The 20,477-nt window shown below is 40.1% G+C and overlaps 1 protein-coding gene across 3 annotated transcripts in view; it reads right to left on the bottom strand.

The window, feature by feature from the left end:
• ttll7 (tubulin tyrosine ligase-like family, member 7) overlaps window positions 1-20,477 on the bottom strand; it is a 54,173-nt gene that overhangs the window by 10,221 nt on the left and 23,475 nt on the right. For all 3 annotated transcript variants that reach the window (XM_018734323.2, XM_018734320.2, XM_018734322.2), the window contains 10 exons: window positions 19,957-20,121; window positions 18,542-18,700; window positions 10,442-10,536; window positions 9,156-9,303; window positions 8,499-8,572; window positions 5,992-6,127; window positions 4,894-4,980; window positions 3,764-3,956; window positions 1,008-1,285; window positions 390-524 (listed from right to left, as the gene is read on the bottom strand). In XM_018734323.2, the coding sequence (XP_018589839.1) occupies window positions 390-524; window positions 1,008-1,285; window positions 3,764-3,956; window positions 4,894-4,980; window positions 5,992-6,127; window positions 8,499-8,572; window positions 9,156-9,303; window positions 10,442-10,536; window positions 18,542-18,700; window positions 19,957-20,121 (1,470 nt within the window). The remainder of the gene's footprint in view (window positions 1-389; window positions 525-1,007; window positions 1,286-3,763; window positions 3,957-4,893; window positions 4,981-5,991; window positions 6,128-8,498; window positions 8,573-9,155; window positions 9,304-10,441; window positions 10,537-18,541; window positions 18,701-19,956; window positions 20,122-20,477) is intronic.

The following is a 20,477-nucleotide window of genomic DNA, read 5'->3' as shown; positions in this document are numbered from 1 at the left end:
CAAACAGGGTCCTGAAGGTCCAGAGAAATGCCTCCTACACCAGGACACAAAGTGTGAGACAGGACACACCCCAAATCAGACACTAGTCCATCGCAGGGCAATCACACGCAGTCATTCATTCAGAAATACAGTGTGTCCAATGCAGAGTCACTAATGAACCTGAAACATCTTTGATTTGTTGGGAGGAACTGGAGCACATTGAAGAAATCCATATGAATGTGAGGAGAACGAACTCCACACACTGGGCCAGATTTGCACGCATGGTCCAGGAGCTGTGAGGCAACAGCGTTACCCCCTACCTTGCTGTGCCGCCCTGTCCGAAGCATATCTTGCAAAAAAATGGGGAAAAAGGAGGTAATACAGAAAAGCTGAAAAGACTAGACACTCACTTCATCCAGGACCATTTCTGCTTCTTCCTCACTCTTTCCCGGGAAACGGATTTTCATCTCATTCAGAGCCGTGAGGGTCTGCCGGGTCAGCTCTGCCTCCTGTTCTTTAGTTCTAAGGTTCAGCAAGGACTCTCCCTGAAAAACAAAACAGGGGCAAGAAATAAAGGAATAAAATGTAAATTCATTAACATGAAGCACTGCCAACATTTTCAGAAAATGTGTAGTATTTATAAGACACAGTAAGAAATAACTACCTTACACTCTAGTGGCTTTTTAAAAAATGGATATCCTATAGTGCTGTAAAAGTGCTTGTGCTTCAGAGCTGTTCTAGAATCAAACTGATGTTATTTCTGAAGAGCTGCTAATATACTATTTTATTTTAAAATGGTCAAAAGTATTATGCTCAGATTTATTCTATAAAAAAAAAAAAAATCTGAAATAGCCCTTGGACTTCATTTGTTTAAGGGCACTACGCAAAGCTATTCTTTGAAGACACTCAACGTGGGTTTTAAATACGCAGAATTCCAAGTGGTAACAAAATTGTTAATAGTAGAAGGTCCTGTAATGTCATTCATACAGAGAAAGTATAGTTGTAGAATGCGGAATTGTCTGACTTGCCATATTGGAATGGATAGTCCCAAGGCTGTTGCTGTGGGGTACCCTGCAAGCAGAGCCGCTCCGGTTGAGGGAGTGGGACCGAGAAGCAGAATTGGGCCGTAATGTGGGTGTAGAGGGCTTCGGCATGAATGTGCGGGACTCGTTCGTGGGCGACTGTGCTGTCAAGGAGGAGATGGAGCGTGGGCAGGAGATGGAGCGCCGCATTGGTCCGGAGAGCGTTGGGGAGGCAGAGGGAGTGGCTTTGACAGGCTTGATGGGTGGCTTCCAGTGCACCCTGCCTGAATACAGCAATAAACAATACGGTTATGCAAGTAAGCGACACACAAAGACGACAAACTGTGTTGACTACAGGCTCTCTATGTTGCCTTTTACACACTGGTGCCGAGGTCATCATCTCAATGGCGTATTACAACTCATTGGGGATGCCTTTTATAAAAATTACAAAACCATGCATATTTTTTAACTGCTCAGTCTGTGCGTGCTCCAGTTAACACTAGAAAGTCTGCTTTTGCCCACACACGTCACCCAGCGGGTCAACATTGAATGTCCTCCAGCTTGACCAGGCGCCAGTGTTTGCTGTTCCACTGGTGAACCTTGAGGGACGGATGCTGCCAAATGTAACGCATTATAGAGCTTAGCTTAGTCCACCCCCAGATGGGCACAGAGAGAGTTGGGTAGTCAAAGTCACTGCAGCATGCTACCGGAATTACAGCCAAATCACTTCTTTGTCCTTCATCATGAAGCAAAAAATATCTCCTCGTAGGTCAGTTGTACAAATAAAGCTCCTCAGCCCATATGAGAGAAGGATACCCTGGGACAGTACACAGTTAGTACTGCCTGAAGAATGTAAAAATTTTCCATATTTTCAGACATATATTTTGACATACACAGTACTTCAAATGATAATTTTATGACACTACATAGAGTTCATTGGAAGTGGCTTTGGAGAAAAGCGTCTGCTAAATAAATAAATAAATAAATAAATAAATAAATAAATAAATAAAAAATAAATGTACTGTATGTTTGCCAAACTCTCTTTACATGGTTGAGATGTGTGCTAGGCTCTAAAACATGGCCACATAATGCAGTATGTATCCAGTTTCAAATATTCTATTATATAATATGGCATATTGCTACAGTATATGAACATGAAAGAGGGAAAGGAACTGCTTAATAGCAATAGGTGGTTTCTGTATAGACTGCCAGAGCTGCAACCAAACCTCTTAAATTGTGCACCAGGTCCTGAACTTAAATACAGAACTTGAAAAGGAAGTAATTTTGCAATCCTTTGGGTTTCTAACTCCAGAGTCACTTTCACTCTTAAATCCAAAAAAAAAAAAAAAAAAGCTAAACGTTACAGTTGTCCCTCCAATTACGCCCAGGTTAGGCTATGAATAAAACATAGATAAAGCCATAACAACAATTTAAAAAAAAAAAAAAAAAATAAAAAAAAAAAAAAACAAAACAACTCTGCAAGGCCAATCATCCATTATTTAGAAACATTTGTCCAACGGTGTCTTGGTGGTCCAGAGCCCAGCCCAACAGCATAGTGCCTCAGTCCATTACAATGCAACCGTCAGCTTCTGGCCAGTTTGAACTGTTTATTACCTACACAAATCAATAAAACTTAATAAAACAGACACCCATCAATTTATTTAAGGGTTGGATTCTTTAAAAATCCTGGATATAATAGATAAAATTAGTTAAAATGAAATGTTTGGAACATTTTTTATTAAATTGGAGCTACAGTAAAATTAAAAACAAAACAAATTTACTTAAAACTGAAAATAATACCTTCTCTCCACAAACTCCTATTCAATGTTGAATGCTGACCAATTCGTCCCATAAACATGTGCAATGTTCATCATCTTGTTACTGATGACCAGCTCTGGCAAACACCAGATATGACCTGTAAACACTGGGAAAGGGAACTGAAGAAAGATGGTCCCACGGTCCTACTCTGAATGTGTTTTTCTGTCAACTAACAGCTGAGCATGAAAATGAAGGTTGCTTTCTTTCTGCAACATAGAAATTTTAGAAAATATAACAGTGAAAAAAAATACAATTAAAAACAAACTAAAAATCTTTAAAAAATTTGTAACTTAAAAATACATAACACGGGGAACCAGCGTACTAACAAATTACACACCATTCATTTATTTCACTTAATTATTTAGAAATCAGAGCCAAAATTACACTAAGCAGCTATTTTTTTTTTTTTTTAAAAGGATCAACTTATTACTCTCCCAATGTTTTCCTTTTTTTCCCCCCATTCATAAACGATATAAAGAAAGTCATGCAACTAATGCTGTTTTAGAGAGATTTTTTCCATTATAGGAATAATTGTACATAAAAAAAACCTCCTGTATTAAAGTAGTATATACCCATAATTTTTCTCTAGAGGGAATTTACCCAGTACCCTGAATAAAGACATAAATAAAAAAAAGCATAATGCTGACCTATTAAACTATCACCACAAGTAGTATATCTACTGATTGGCATTATAATGCTGTGTCAACCAAGGTAGACGTTTTGTTTTAACAATAGAAGAGGAAATATAAACATCTGGAGCACATCAAGAATGGAATATCGGCTAACAGGATAAAATATTATAGATGAGGAAATGGGAATGCCCAGGAAATATTGAACATCCAGCACTAACTGACAACTGGTAATAAATACTACCACTGCACCTCTAAACCCCAGACTGTTCCTTTAGCATGTGTGGCAAAAACAGAGGTGCAAGGGGCTCTTACTGGAGCGCTCAGATGTGTTATACTTGCTGTCTCCCAGGTCGTACGAGACCCGCTTCTCCCCTTTCGTCAGGTGGTCCTCCTTCTCACCGTCCTCCGACTCTGAGGAGCTGCTGTTGTTGCAGCTGCTAGTGCTGCTGTCGCCATCCCTTGGCTTCTTTGGTGTTGGCGTGCTCTCGGGCATGGAGGACAGGGGCTGAAAAAGAGAAATCAGGAGATAGTCCCATCGTTAACAGATATAGCCTCCGGCCGCTTCCAATTAACGTTTGTCACTTCACGCAAGAAAAAACGGTTGTTAGAGAGGGAAAGTACAAGGCCTGCTGACTCTCGCGATGAGGGAAGTGTCAAATCTGTAGTGATAAATCTACCAGCAAAGGCACACTAATTCAATACAAACAGCACCCAACCGTCCTCTTCCTCCCAGTTTCTGCTTATTTTTTGGCACAAATGAATTAATAATTTCCTTCACAGGAAAATTAACCAAACTGAATATCAATTCTACATTGTTGGCACCAATGAGGCAATCGCATCTGGTATTCATTAGCTAATTTTGCTTTGCTTATTTTTCCCCCCCCCTCCACAAATCATGTGCAGCGTGTGATCACAGGCGTATGCTAATACAATCACTGCACATAGAAGGATAGAGATTGACGGCTTTTAATGTTCTAAATATTTTTTTCCCCTATAAGTAGGACTGCAAAGAAAGAATGTACTGTATTTAAATGACTTCATTTCTTCTTGCTCTGATTTTTCCAGATGGTTCATAATACACCCCAGGGAGAGCATATATCCGTCTGAGCACTCAGAGAAGTCCAGCAGGGCCATTGAAATCAACTTACACTTCATAGAGTTGAAAGTGACAAGCACAAATTAGCTTCAACAAAAGCAATTGTGTCGGAACGAGCAGTTATCCATGTAGAGGTTTAATATGCTTGAACACCACCCTAATAATACTATTCTGGTACTTAATGTGTTTTCCTCTTCAACTGCAAAGCACCTTGCTAGAAGAACTGTGAACCCCAGAAAATTACATTAATACTGGAAACAAAGTCCTACCAGTGTCCTCCAATTATAACTGGGATTGTGCAGCAGACATAGCATGTTGTAAAGCAGAATGACCAACAGCACATTACCTTTGGCCCTCTCGGCCTGGCTGGTTTCCCCATGAGCTTCTCATCATCCAACTCACATTGCTCCAAGAGATCTAAGATGTCTTCCTCCTACAACAGTATAAAAACCATTTTTTTTTTTTTTTTTTTTAAAAAATCACACCAGTGTTACAGAGTCATCACAGCTTTCTACAGATACCAAATCAGTCCAGCTGTCAGATACATATGCAACTTTTTCTCTTTTGGCAACTTGCAGTAGTATGGAATGGTGAGCATTAACAATCCTCAGGATTTTGCTCACCAAGAAGAGTCAATATCAAACAAGATTTCAGAGCAAAAGGTCAGGGGCTAACACAGTGTTGGCACACAGTAATCTCCTGTTTATTACCAAGCCTAACCAGACATTCGCTCGGCAGGAGTCATCTCCTGCAGATAGACTCCACACAAGCCATCACCCCCCTCAGCACAATAATGGAATAGAGGAGGCCAATATTGTGCTCCATCTGCAACCCCCTACGAATAAAACCTTCCAAAGCCTCCTAAGCCTCTCCTTAAAAACAAGAAAGCCTTCAGGTTCAGCACTTCATCAATTTTTTCCTCTTGAATATAACGTCGATCACATAAGGCCCTCAAACAGTGGCATAACATTACTTGAGAACTGCCATCCAAATCTCCTGCTCTGAATAACAGGGTCGCAAATACACCCTAAACAGTGAAACTAAACTAAGCCGAAGCTGAGATACAATGAGTCTGTCACCTTTTTAAATTCTTTTCAAACAAAGATACCGGACTTTTCGCAAAGGCTCACTCAACAAAAAACCTCAAACAAATAATAGCAGGAGAGAGGGAAGACATACAAAAAGTACTAGAAAGCAGAGAAGGACACATTGCATGGTTGCATGATGGTTAAAAACAAAGTTTAAAAATAAAAAAAAAAAATACAATGTCTTCAGAACTTCAAATGGATGTTTGCAACCAAGGTCACGGTGACAATTACAAGGTAGAGTCACAATACTTTGTTGCCATTTTCTTCTTTTTTTTCTAGGTGAGCAGAGTCTGAGGAGAAGCAAAAACCTGCATGTGCCATCTAACACTAAAGCCAGTTGAACCCAGGGTACATGCCTTCATTCGCTTCAGAGGATTATTCATTTCCTTCTGAAGTGAGGCCGCACGCCCAGCGAGGAAGATTTGAAAGGCAACTGAAAGGAGGTTTTCATACTTTTCCAGAAGCAGCTTGTCATCTGGGGGGTAAATACGCCTGTTGGGGGAAAAAAGAATAAATACATTAATAAACAATAACTACAGGGGAGCATTATCAAATGCTAATCTAAGGTTTTGATGGTGGAGGCTGATGTTTTCTGTGTAGAGCCCTGCTAGTCAGACCTCCTGGTAGAGCCATACACTGGCTCCCCATACCCAGTTGGCACCTGAAATCTGTTTGCAACACCAACATGACTTTTACCATTTTTATCACAAGCAATGAAAGTTTAATAATACAGATATCTCTCCATTTATTTACAGGCTATCCAGGTTCTGTAAAATTGGCAAATACTACTATAAACATACTCTGCAAGACTTTTATATTGTATTATCTTTAAGTGATGTTAAAAATAAAACTTCTTTTTCAAAAGAACTACAAATAACTCATTTATTGAAAGATTCAAATCAGTATTAATTTGCAACATATTTCATCTTGTTATTGATAGCCACCCAGACAGAAATTGGAAACATTGTGGAAGGAAATTTAATTAAGGCACTTCCACACTCCTGTTCTGTCTGGATGCATTTTAGCAGACCAGCACATGGTCAGCTGGGGCAGCTGGTAGCAGAGTGACTGGAGCTGCTGCCTTGGGACCCAAAGGTCACAGGTTCAAATCTTCCTTTCAGCTGTAGTACCCTTGACCAAGGTACTTATCCTAAACTGCCCAACTGTATAAACAGGCAAATAAGTGTATGCAGCTTAATATTGCAAGTTACTTTGGAGAAAAGTGTTCATTAAATGAGTAAATGTAGCAATGTTGCCTCCTTGGGCTGTTCAGGTGGAGATTCAAATCCAGCTTAGTCTGTGGACTTTGCATGTTCTCCCTGTGCCAGTGTGGGTTTCTTCCCACAGACTAAAGATATATGTTCCCGGTGAAAAGGCAGTGCTAAATTGTACAAAGTGAATGTTCGTGTGGCTATCCTGTGACTGTGGACTGGCATGTCTATAGAGTGCATCCCTCCTTGCCAAGTGCCAAGTCATCCTGGGATAGTCCACAACCCAGACAGGCAGTTAATGGAAGTGTATGTATGCATTCTTCTACCACCTTTTAGCTATGTGTTGAAAAACAGGCTGTTTTTGCTCCACAGAAGGTTTAGAAAATGGGTAAGGGAAGAAGATGTAATTAAAATAAATGTATATACCAGATAATACTTAAATCTTCGAAAAATCTCTAACTCAACCACTTGTATTATCAAGAGTCTGTGTGTAGAGTATTGGCCATGTAAGGGACGTGTCCTAAACATAAAGATTATGCTGTGTTAATACAGAGATGCAAAGATTAAACATCCATCCATTAAGACCTATACATATAAGAAGTAAGCTTATGCAGCAAGTATTTATACCGGATGTTCTAAAGTCATATCGTTGCTGTTATATGGAGTGCATTTGGTCCCCTAATCTGTCTACGACCTACATTCAGAGAAATTCATGTTTCAGCATATTTCATAGTTGTTTTCAGGATGCCAAGACATTGGAAATAGTAATAACATCAGCTAAAAAGTGACCTATTTCAAAGGTTTCTTCTTGTATTCATCCTCTGTCTTTGAAGTGCTATAATCATTTAAATATGCAGGTTTCTATTCTAAAAATTTTATGTAGGATGTACATGTAGCTAAGGCTTACTGTAAGATTCTGTTAGAACAAAAAGTCTTCAAAGGACCACATTAAACAGTATTTAACATAACTTTAATATAAATCAATGGAGTTAGGTCCGAGACTCTTTTCATATGTACACCTCTAGCAGAGTTAACTTTTCCTTGAATCATGGTATATTATTCCCAGCCACTGTTGGCAAAAAAAAAAAAAAGAAAATAACCTGATGGCCTCTGGTTCTTTTCAGATTTTAAAAACATTAATGGCCAGTACCTTGTCTTTCTAAATCATTATCAGCTGTGCCTATTTGTGGGGCAGAAGTGAGCATACAGTGGGAGACAGTAGAGGGACAGCAGGTTTAAAGAAAAAAAGAATTTGTGGCCTCTTTAAGCACAACCACAAAATCTTGTAAAACAGCAACAGAAACTAAGACGCTCAAAACAAAGTGAACACAAATTATATCCAGTACAGTACAGGGAGTTCCACTCCTTCTGACTGCCAGTCTTATGTCACAACAGAAGAAAGTGATTACAGTGTCCTCAGTGATGGTTTTACCTCCAAGTGTTAACAAAAAGCTCCCAGCTATTGAAGGATGCTAACAGGAGCTTCAGATATCACCTGTTCACCCTAGTTCCCTTCCATTTTCTTCACAGACCTAACATTCTTTTCAGCACTATTTATTCTCCTGGGAGCAACACGCTCCCTAAGTGACCCCATAAATGTAAGTAGAACCTAGAATCAGTCCCTGTGAGACTTCCAGTCTGCATCTCCCTACCTGTAGTTCCCCAGATGCCGGTTTTCGTGTTCCTCCCTGGAGATCTGCTTGCGGACCTGAGCCAGTCGCTCTTTCTGAAAAGAAAGAAAGAAAAAAAAAAAAAAAAAGTTCTTGTTGCACAATGCTGAAATTCATCTGCATAAAAATGTAAAGAGCAAAACATTCCCCATTAGGGCGATTATTAAGATCAAAACAAACACTTACATTATACTTGCTCTCTCATGTCATACAAAGGTCTGATCAATTATTTTTATGGGTTTTCTCCCATGTTGTTGATTTTAATATATGATAAGCAATAAATGAGAAAAGGTCAACAATAATCCCCATTATAATTCATGGTTTCATCTTAATGACTTTGAAAATTATGTAACCATTTCCATTTCATCTTAAAACACAATTTACCAGGCTGTACAAACAACCCCATCCAAAATAAGCGAAACATTTATAAAGATTGTTTAAAAAAAAAAAAGAGACTAATCTTGGCTCAGCTTACTATTCTAAAAGACATATGTCTGACATACAGAAAACCCCTTTGCTCTACAGATAACAGAACATAATAAAACAAATGGAAAGGAACACCCAGAGTGACAACGTTGCACAGCTGGATGCAGACAGATAGAGAGGCAGAGAGCGTCCAGAGCAGGAGCCAGAGCGCACCAACTCCTCCTTCCTCCTCTCCAGCGTGTGCCTCTGCTTCTCCCACTCGGAAGAGGCAGCGGAGAGCTTCTTCATAGAGCCCTGCCCGTACAGCCGTCGCTGGGCTTCGGCCTTCTGCTGTGCCAGGTTCCGTTTCTTGTCACTTCCCCTGCAATCGGAGCAGGCCAACAGCAAGAGCTCAGTCCTACTAGTGTACAGAAAGGTAAATAAAGGCAGTGCCCACGAAGTGCAGCTAACCTTCCACACCAAACTGTGTTCTGAGTATACCGAGCAAAAAAAATACGTTTGTCTATCTATTACAAATGCATTGACACACTGTGCTGAACTTCAAATAAAACAGGAAATAGTATTTCATTTAAAGAAGACACCTTTGGTTGTTGGGGTCCTTCTTACTTCACCATTTCACTTATGAAACATCTACACGACTGGGTTCATTTTCAACAGATATAATACTACAACTAGATGCAGATGCCAGTTTTATTCATCCTTTATAATGTAATAATTGCATATACAGTATAATAAATTTTCCGTTATGTTACAATGCATGTGTGTTCTCTTTGTAATATTACGAGATCTGCATTGTCTAAAAAGCAGTTTTTTTTTTTTTAAATTCAGAAAAAAAAAATTTGTTCATACCATATTGTGTCTATATATTAAAATAAATGTAGATCAATATGACTTCATTACTACATATAATGCATTAAACCCATGTAATCAATACAGTTAATCTATGTTCTAACGCACGGCCATTGTTTTTTCGGCCTATATTTAGCTTTGTAGAGTACATATACTGGGAATACTATCAGTATCAGGGTCGGGGTCTGCAGTGATCAATAGACACAGCATTCTGTTAAGTTTATCATTTTAACTTACAAGTCAGACACAGAAGCGCTGATTTTATGGACCATAAATCATGCAATCGGTAGTCTAAATATAAGATGTGCATTTTTACAATTTCTTGCATTTTACAAATTCTAATTACGTAATGCAAAACGCAAAAGCAGAGAGGCTATAAAGTGCTTTCCACAACAAAGTAAACAGGAGATTAAAAACTGGCTTGTGGCATTTTTATACTGCAAAAAAGACAAAGGTATTTCAGACATAAAAGGAGTCAAGTTTCTTCAGCAAAAATAAAATGAAATAATTGATCAAACTGGAAGCACAAAGTACATCTAAAAGTTAAATGGAAGCCTTTTATTTAACTTTTGCCTCTTTCTTAATAGGGCCTCAGGGATGCGTTTTGTGATACGTTGACAGCGCGTACAAAGCACCGTGACAGGGCATACCTGATGTTCAGCAGCTTCAGTGTGTTGAGCAAGACACCCTTCTTCACATCGTAATCAATCTTCTGGTCTGTCCCAAAACTCGGTGCACGGTTTATCTAGGATGCAGCGTTTGGAAGATGGTTCATTTTCCATTAAAAATCCAATCGCACAATACAGTACCATAAAATGTATGCAAGAGCGAGCATGCGTCTGTGCTTGCGCACATGGCGTAAGTGGCCCATTAAGTGACTTTTGACCTCTCTTCTGCAATTTCATCCTATCTGGGCAGCTGTCATCTGACCAACCAGCCTGTCTATGCATGCCAAGAACAGCAGTTCCACTCCTCCATGTGTGGAGTACTGCTGCCCCCTGTTCTCCCATGAAACACAGCATCGTGCTGGAGATGGCCAGAGCCAGCACAACTGCTTGCTCCGGAACATCAATAACAGTCACTCGCCGCTGAAAATTACCGCCGGTGTCAAGTATGAGCAAAAGTGCTCCCAGTATGTTCTACTCACTTTACTGTCAAACTTTTGAAATCTTGACAAAGTCTGGGAATTCAAGAAAGAGCCCTTTTTTTTTTTGTCATTTGGAATTCTGTCAGTGTCCTGAATTCAGGTATCAGGTATTATTTGTAAATGACAAAATTGATTTTTTTTTCCCTCCGGATGGCTCGGGGATTGTTGAATACAACAAAGGGGCTAACATATCAAGAAGAATGCTGATTGAATTGATTTCTACCTAAAAGGGAGTTCAAATGACAGTTTGCCCCAAGTGCCATAGCCTCTGCTAAAGACTGGATCATTTTACAGTCCTCAGGCAATGAAGTAACTTTTTTCACTGCTGGCAACCGCCCTTCATCACTTCCTTACTGCTTCTCGCACAGCACTAAAATGGAACGAGACTGTTCTGATGAATAGGAAAAATTAAAACCACATTCTAAAAAAATAAATAAGTGAGGATGTGTGGGTTGCTTGCACAGCACTCACACTTCTCTTGCATCACCCATTTAAGAATAAAAACTTCACACAAAGCAAACATACCGCACGAAAACAGACACTGAAAAGCGATGAACAATTTCATTTCCAATGTTTTTTTTCTGTAAATTTTACATACGACTAGCTTTGGCAAAAGCATTCAGATGCACACAGCAACGTGAAAACCAAATAAGGGTATTTCATATGTTCCAGATGTGACATATGTGGATCCCGCCATTAAACGCAAAGTGTCGGAGCTTTTGGAAAGAAGCAGCAAGGCCTCGTGCTCCTAGGAAACGTTGTTGCAGGGGAGACACACAAATCCTCTCCGGGCCTGAGTAAATCTACCCCGGCTGGACGCTAATCCCCAACACAAAGGTGGTTACTGATGTGTGTGAGACTTGGAAGCGGCCTGTAAGATAATATTTACATCACAACTGTGTGCGGGGAGAAGGAAAAGAAGAGGATGCAGGACAAACTTTCAGCAGCGTGCTAAATCAATGAATCTACTGTACTGACCGTAACTCTAGGGGCTTCCGTGTCCCCTGCTTTGAGAGGTGCTATGTTACCCGCAGACAGAAAACTATTCTGCAGATGGCCAGTCTCGCAAAACATAACAAAGGAAGCTCGTCAACTTTTGCAACAGGGGAGCCCCAGAGATTTATCTTGTCAGGCATTTAACAGGCGTCCCTTAATATTCACCACTCCCAGTAAGTGAAGAGAGTAGATCTCTTGTCTCCTGAACGTACCCAGGGTTCAACAAAGTGTATTTGCATTCCCTTCAGAACACAAAAAAAAAAAAAACAAGGGCATTGGACTATGGATAATACCATTGCCCTGCATAATCCTGGTGATTTTGTTTCTTCTGTCTAATTTTTCTGTGTGATTTGTAGTGTCAATCTGTCATCCAGAAAGAATAGGGCTGGCAGCCTACCAGTCTCTTTCTCACCGAGGAAGTCTAAGGCTAATGAACCCCTGTAGCATTTAAAACAGTGTCGTGATTTCCTTAAGTGTCTTTGGCAGGGGCTTAAAGGCAGTGCATACAAATAGGCATTCAATAAAAATGTCAGATAAAAAGATGAAAGTTTCTTTTCCGTTCCATACCTCAATCTTCAAATATATTTGACAAAAGGAGGGAAAAAAAAAGAAATCAACACTCGTAATAAATGTGCCAAAACAATATAACTCATCCTTTGTCGCTCTCGTTCTCCACTAAAACCTAGGCTCAATGCAAAATTACATCTATAAATCCAGAACTTTCCCCACCTTTCTATAAAAATTAACACACATAACCTTGCAATTTTACTATAACTTCGAAGATTAAGATATTGTCTGTATACATTCTGTGAAATATGCCCAGTGATATAGTAAACATTTGGTGTCAGTATACGCTGAAGTAACAGACAAACAATCTCAGTTAGTGGTCTGAAGCCCAGAGGATAATACTGCACATCCAATACATTTATACATAATCTGATGATGACTCAATGAAAATAAGCAGTGCCACGTAGTATAATTCCACAACACATATGAAATGATAGATTACTTGAAAAATATGTAACTGACTACTCATAAAAATGACTATAAGTACAGAAATACTTTTTTATTTAAATGCAGTATAACAGGTTTGCTCTCATGGACAAACTAAATTCTCTTTCCAGCTTTATCATGATCTCGCAAATTACTAAACTAGCAGTAGAGTGTGTAATCTTCTAAATCCACCTCAAAATGCTGACAGAAATACTTTCATGGTTATCACCACACATTGTTAGCAGTCCCTTAAGATAAATGCCCAAATTGAGGTGTGGTTTGTATTGTTTAACCAAGAAAAAAGATTCGTAAAACTTATTGAAAATATGACTAATCGTTGAATGAGAGGGCCATGAAAAATAAAGGCAATTACATTTTTAAAACAAAGACAGAGATGGATGTGCATGTATACTTAATAATTTTAAACATTCAGTTTTCAGCAAGCCAGTTTCAAAGGCATTGCTGTATAAAGGAGGCAAATACTGCCATCTACAGCAGCAGGTAATACCATTCAGAATGGTAACAGCGTTAGTACAAAGTCGGCACGAAAGCTATGAAAACTATTATTTTGAATTTATGTATTTATATAAATTTATATTTATTCAACTGACTTCGTTCAAGGAAACGTTCTAATATTACGTTTGTATACTATGCTGTTCACAATCATTTACCCACTTATTCACCAGAGCAATTTCTACTATTATCAGTTTTAATCTATTATCAATTCAGGGTAAGAACCACGATTAAGGGTTCTGCACCAAGAAATGGAATTTTAACTCGGGTCCTTCGTTTACAAGGGTAACAACTACGCTACCCACTGCAGTTTCATACATAAAACATTATCAAAGAAACTTAAAGCATACAAATTACAACTAGTTACGGTAGCATTTCCATTGCAATACTTCAAAACATAGTTTTCGTTATTTTTGAAGCTTTTTTAATATACGTACATGCAAATAATAAGTCTCGACTTCATGGCCTTCCATCTCAATTACATGTGCGCAGATGACATATTATTCTGCGCATAGTTATGCAACTGTAACCTATTAAGTCCATGATGTGAAACAGTAAGTAAAGGATATTTTGAGGACATTTCAAGCATTGCTGTGACTTCGGGGGTTTTAAAGCTAACCTTTCAGTATGCCACACATCTACAGGGGAAAACAGCCATCCCAGGCCAGCGAGTACCCCAACAAGATCAAAAGCATGTCTCTGCAAGCCCATAAAACAGGCCGTTTGTTTATGCTCGCTGTTGCGAATCATGCCTATTCATTCCAGGGGAATGGGGAGGAAGTCTGGCTTGCGCTGGCTTTCAGGAAAGGACAAACAAACTCATATTGAAACAATCGGGAGGAGGGAAGTGGCATGACCACCGCAGGGTGCAGTCTGAGCTGTCATCCGACCAACAAACACCCTGAGCACGCCCGACCCACGTCTGGCTCATTAGATGCCAATCACTCGCGGCTCCAGCCCCAGAGGGCGGGCAATTAGGCCATCGACTTCCAGCGCTTCGAGACAACAGCTGGCTTGACTTTTACAAAAATCTGACATGGCTTTCCATCTGGGGCACTCAAAAACACACTGGAAACAACAAAAAAGGAAACACAGCCTCCTTTGTTTTACTTTTTTCATTTTGTGTGTGCATCTGTCCATCCGTATGTGCATTTACGCGTTTGTACGCATGTGCAAGATTTTATCTGGGCACATGTCCTATCTGAAACTTTTTTTATGTAGAAGGCCAGCTGTATTTTCGTTACCCCCCACCTCCATTCTCCAACAAATACAGTGCAATCTGGCATTAATGAGGCTGAACATGAAAACTTGTACTATGACTAGTCATGCCGACTACAGAACTGCTGCTGATTCATAAGACAATAAATAAATAATCTTGCCATCAGTCTCCAGCAGAACCAACATGGGTGTGATTTAAAGAGGCAGTTTGCTTGTGTGCCTTTTCTTACCAGCTGTACACCCAAAAAATGTTCCCGTCAACTACTGTAACATTATTTGTAATGCCACCTTAACAGCTTCAATGTGGTCAGTTTATGGAAACACTTGAGTGAGTGAGAAGTTAAGAGCTACAACCTGGGGTGATGGAGGGGTGCGGCACTGGGTTGCTGTTGCAGGCCCACTAATTGTTCTTGACCCCCCAGTCATTGCTTGTGATTAACATGTGGACTGCTGTCCAGGCCACTGATGCTCACTAAATAAATGGTGAAGGAAATGCTTGATGGATGCAAATAATACCATGCTTTCTCAGGTTGGAGGAGGAGATCTGAGAATTACATTTGCTTTATGTCTTTTTGTTGAGACGCAAAGTTTCAGACGTCATTGAGAGAAAGAAACTGATAAGGGAAAAGGCCAATAAAAAATAAGGGGGGAAAATTTTTTTAAAAATAAACACATAAGCTCTCAAAGTAGGAATCACACATTGTCTCATCTTTCCTTATTATATCCTGCCAACCCAACAAGTTTCCCTTCCAAATCTTCATTTTATTTTGATACATGCTAAAACAATGTTTTGTCATCTTTAGCAGTCTTGAGAACATAGGTATGTGTTTATTCCAGTGTGGATATTGTGAGTTTTTATTCCCCCCTGCATCTGTGATTTCCTTTATGCCTATTAATTTTCAAATCACTGAGCTGAAATCTGTGCTACGCCCCTAATCAGAACTGCTTGCCAGACTATACCAATGCAAGCACCATGTCAAAATGACAGTGACTTTTCAGTGTAATTTCAGAATGTAGAGCGTAATCATGCCCATTTCTGGACAGGCACCCTCCCAGGAAGAGAAACGTATTTGACATTTTACTTTATGTGATACCATCTACCTTTCAGGTACATGTTCAGAATTTATTCAGCCTCGAGTTCCATTTCTACCTTTAAATTTTCCTGTCGCCAAAACAGTGTAGTCTCATGGTTAAAAAAAAGAGGAAAACATCCAGTAACACTGCAGGCATCAGAGGCTCTGTCTAATTTACTGTGGCATGGCAAGGAAACCAGAGCAGTCTGGAAAGCCAAGCACTTAAACAGAGCAAAGATTTGCCTTAAAACTGTGAGCTATACATTTCTTGTCTGTCATGAAATCAACAAATATATACATGTAGAACAAAATGAGAATAGCACAAATTAGGACAGCAGTAGACAAACTCACAGGGAGTATTGATTTGCCTGTTGGGTCTTTTTTCAAAAAGAAGAGGGGGGAAAAAAAAAAAAAATGTCAAAATCCCAGCGAGTAAAGCGCTATGTATGCTGGTTAGAGGATACTTTGCCCAGAAACATCGCCAGACTAAACACTTGAATTTTTTAAATAAATTGCTGTTGTTGCAAATGTAGCATGAAAAAGGAGCTGCTTTCTCCATGCAGAACTTGCGGGGATGTTAATTGATGAGATTTATGGCAGACAGGCAGCGTACTGAGGGTATCATTATCGGTGAAGTGTAACAACTGCATCCATGGCTGTTTGCATTTTCTAACATGCAGGGCTCGCAGTTCGGGACCAAAGGCATTAGCAATCACCCAGCGTGTCTCACTGAACGTCCTTTTGACATTCAACTTCAAAAAACGTGCAAAACCGGACAGCAACGAGATGGGCTCTGCGATGAGTCTGCTCAAATGCAGATAAACATTTTTTTTTTTTTTTAAAAGAAAGCTTTTGAACTGATTTTATAAAAATAGTTTAAAAAAAAAAAAAAAAAAAATACAATTATCCCAAAAGGCATTTCAAATCCCTCAGTCAGTCTGTGGGTAGGGGGGGAAAAAAAGAGGAAAAAAAAAAAAAAAAGAGCTGCAGCACTTTGGGTTAAAAGATTTAGGTCAGCTTTGGCTGCCTTCGTCGGTTTGGGAAAAGAGAAAACCTGGCCTGGATCAGAGAGCGCGCCGCGAGAGAACGACGTTGAACAGAATGAGAGCTTGAATTGGCGGGACAGCGGGCCTGGGAAACCTGCCACTCTGACCTATATTCTGCACATGCATCCAAGGCCACGCGCACAAGAGCTAGCACTACATGAACCCAGCGCAAGGAGTTCAGGAGGGTGGCCTACCCTGGAAGCATTATCCTCTCTGGGGTTTAAAACATATCGGTGCAATTTACTGATGCCTGCATATACGCATCGCCAGCGTAACTGGAGACGCTGCAGACGGGGCAGACGTAATCTGACAGAATAGACTGTTCCAGAAAGAATCCCAGCAGCGCTACTGATGACTGCTCAGGACAGCGCTCCTGTGACGGTTTACTGATGAGGACCGGTGGTTTGCCATTAAATTAAATCGCAAAACATCTCCAAATTTTAGCTGCCAAAACTATGCTACCGAGGTTTCTGCGGCTCAAGCTACACCGGCAACGTATGAGACGTGTGAAGTGAATTCCACGTTTTTACAAATTCTGTATACATTTCGGGCTTACACGGCTTATTAGCCAGTCATAGCAGAAACAGAACAACTCGGGAGGCATAACCTCCTGAGACCCAGCAGTTCATTTTTTTTCACTCCCACTCTAGATGGCATGTGTTTTCAAGTGCATCACCCAAAATGTAAACACTGCAATGCTGAGTTTAAAAATGCACCTCACAGAGGACGCCCTCTGCTTTAAAATGATCCGGCACAACCACCTAGCAATATTGCTGGGTCTCCAGGGTCTAAGGCACAGACGGGGTTGCGTTTCTGACAACGGCAAGAAGTGAGCGCTGGTATCAGCGTCAATTAATACCGCGCAATAAAGGAGAGCGAGAACAAGCTCAACAGCATATCTAAATATCTGAGACATGAATGGCATTCGCGGATAACCCAAGATGACATTTAACCAACGATGTAGGTAGCTTAGGGATAAAGATTTTGTTCGTCACCTGCAGGTTTCCAGTTTGAGTCCCAGGAGACACTGTGCTCTAGTGCCCTTGAACAAGGTGCAATGCTTGGACAGAAGTAGCCCATTAAACACAAGCAGTTGTTAAAGGATTAAAATAGTAACGGCAGCCAACTATTGCAGGAATTATAATTTCGATTCCACTCTACCTGCGCTTAGCCATGATATTTGTATTAAGCTGGAACTTTTCTCCAAAACTGCTTACAGCGTTAAGCAACCTACAATTATTTACCCATTCATACAGCTGGTTCATTTTTAATGAAGCAATTCAGAGCAGGAAGCACCTCGCACAGGAGTTCGACAGTAGGAGGTGGGATTCAAAGCTGCGACCACTGAGTCCAAAGGCAGCAGCGCTAACCATTATGCCACCTGCTGCCCCAAAGAATTTCAAATCAATGCTATATAAGGTGCTACAGAAGTACTCCCACTGCGCAGATGTTCCTTTCAACAAATTTCAAGATTTTAAAAAGTTTTTGCTACAGTGGAAAAGAACTGGTTATTGAGCATGTGGAATCCCCATGCGATGCTACTTAATTCTAATTAAGTAACAGCATTAATAAACCTACACATTTGTGGATTTTTTCCTCTTTTTTTTTTTTTTTTTTAAAGAAAACTGTATCCTACCTGACAGTGGGAAGAAAAACAGCTGTTACTTCTTTTGGATAGTAACTGGGAAAAGCATCATCCCTGGAGTGCTGATAAACCCAGAGCTGGCAAGCATGGGCCCCTGCGGCCCACCAGCACCTGCATACCTCCAGAAGCCAGGGCTTCAGCTTGCGATCGAGGATGATGTCGAATCCCAGCACTTCAAAGCAGACACTGTCACTCCCAGGTGGCTGACCAGGGCGGCACATTCGGTAGGCATGGAGGACGTGTGGCTCGGCCACTATAAGGGTCTTCACCACGAGTTCCTGTGGCAGAACAATTCCTCATCAGGGACACAACACATCGCAACTGTTACAACTATGTTTCATCAACATTTGTACTTTGAATCTGTAACAGCACTGACACAGCACTCCCACTGCAGGCAAACTTACATACATAAATCTCTGCGTCATTGCAAAATCATACAAAACGTTCTGAGCATTTCCCTTCATGAGAAGGTTGACCCACAATCCCTTGGAGTAGAGGCCTTTCTTTAGCACAGTAGAAAAGAAAGACACAAGTATAAATTTTTTTTGAGTCTCAGCTCTGGATTTGATGACCCCCTATACTGGCTGGTCTTCCATCACCAGTATTTATTAAGCAGAAATGATAAATGCTATAATATCCTGACATTATTCAGTTCATTCTACTATATTTTTGGACTCAAACAAACATAAGGAAAAAATATTTAATATTTTACATTTCAATAACCACAATAAATAAGACATAGTACTGAGACAAATATTTTCACAAATTCTTCCATTTGATTATTTAATAGTACAAGCCTTAGAAAAATTAGGTAGAGTGATTGATTAATTCTAATTAAATTGGTTGCACATGCCATTCTAGCCTTGTGCTAGTGTCGTAATTTAACTAAATCAAGTGAACAAAACAACGTCACCCTATTAGCCCACATACACCTGCAACACTTTTTAAAGGAACCTGCAACATGTAACTGTTAATAGATGTGACATATAGATCATTTTTTTTTCCTCCAAGCCTAATTAATTTTGAGATTAGCTGGAACAAAATCCAGCTGACACAGTCGGTCCAGGGATGAGAACGGAGCGTAGAGAAAGACTCTTTCTGTTGTATGGCAGCTGCACAGAACCGGCACAGACCAGAACCACTTCCCACCCCCATCAGAGGGAAGAGAAAGCATATGCTAACCATCTCTGGCTCTTTGAGGTCTTTTTTATGAGTAGAAGCAGCTCATTTAGCGTTAAGTGTGTAACTGCATAAACAGAGCCACTGTTTCCCTCATCTGAAAAGCTTTTAAAAAGCTACATTTTTGGCTAAAGAGGGAAAATAGTAAACTAAGTATGAGGTCACCCAATATGATAATTAATTTTTAGATGCATTTGTTGTATTTGCTCTGGAAAGGTGTGAGCACATACCAACCTTTCAACAACTGGCCTACTCTTAAACCCACTCCACTTAGGTTTTATTATTTAAGGAAAAGTCACATGCACCACTGTCAGTATACACAAAGCATCACAAAATGCACTGAAGGGACACTTACAGAGACGTCTCCCCAAAATTTGGCCACATCGTAGTCGTTGGTGCGGAGAAACTCCGTGAACCAGCCAATGGACCTCTTGCTCCCTTTGTCTACGGTCTCGTCCCGTTCGAAGTTTTCATTGTGCTTGTTCACGGAGTAGTTTGTTAGGTGCATGTACAGCTGATTCTGAGTGGTGTGGAGAGGGGGCAAAAAAAAAAAAAAAAAGAATTAAGCTCAATTGCACCATTGAGGGCACCAAGGAAATCATCACAGGTAATAGCGCCATCCACCTGCACCAGTCCACCCCAGAGAGGGAAGTAAGATATTTGCTTTCCTCTACACATTTTCTTTCAAACAGTTGTACGTATTCATCAACAGTCCAGCCTTTTTTTTTTGCTGCTGGATCTATGGCAAGTAGAAATCGAACATTCTCCCTAACCTCTACCCTTGCCTTTTATACCCTCCCAAGTTGGGTCTTTGTTTTTGCAATCATGGGACTAAGAGATTCTTCATTAATCTCACTCTGTCAGGCACCACTTTTA

Source organism: Scleropages formosus, chromosome 9 (assembly GCF_900964775.1).
Source record: "Scleropages formosus chromosome 9, fSclFor1.1, whole genome shotgun sequence".
Classification (NCBI taxonomy): domain Eukaryota; kingdom Metazoa; phylum Chordata; class Actinopteri; order Osteoglossiformes; family Osteoglossidae; genus Scleropages; species Scleropages formosus.
This window is presented reverse-complemented; position numbering and strand designations above follow the sequence as displayed.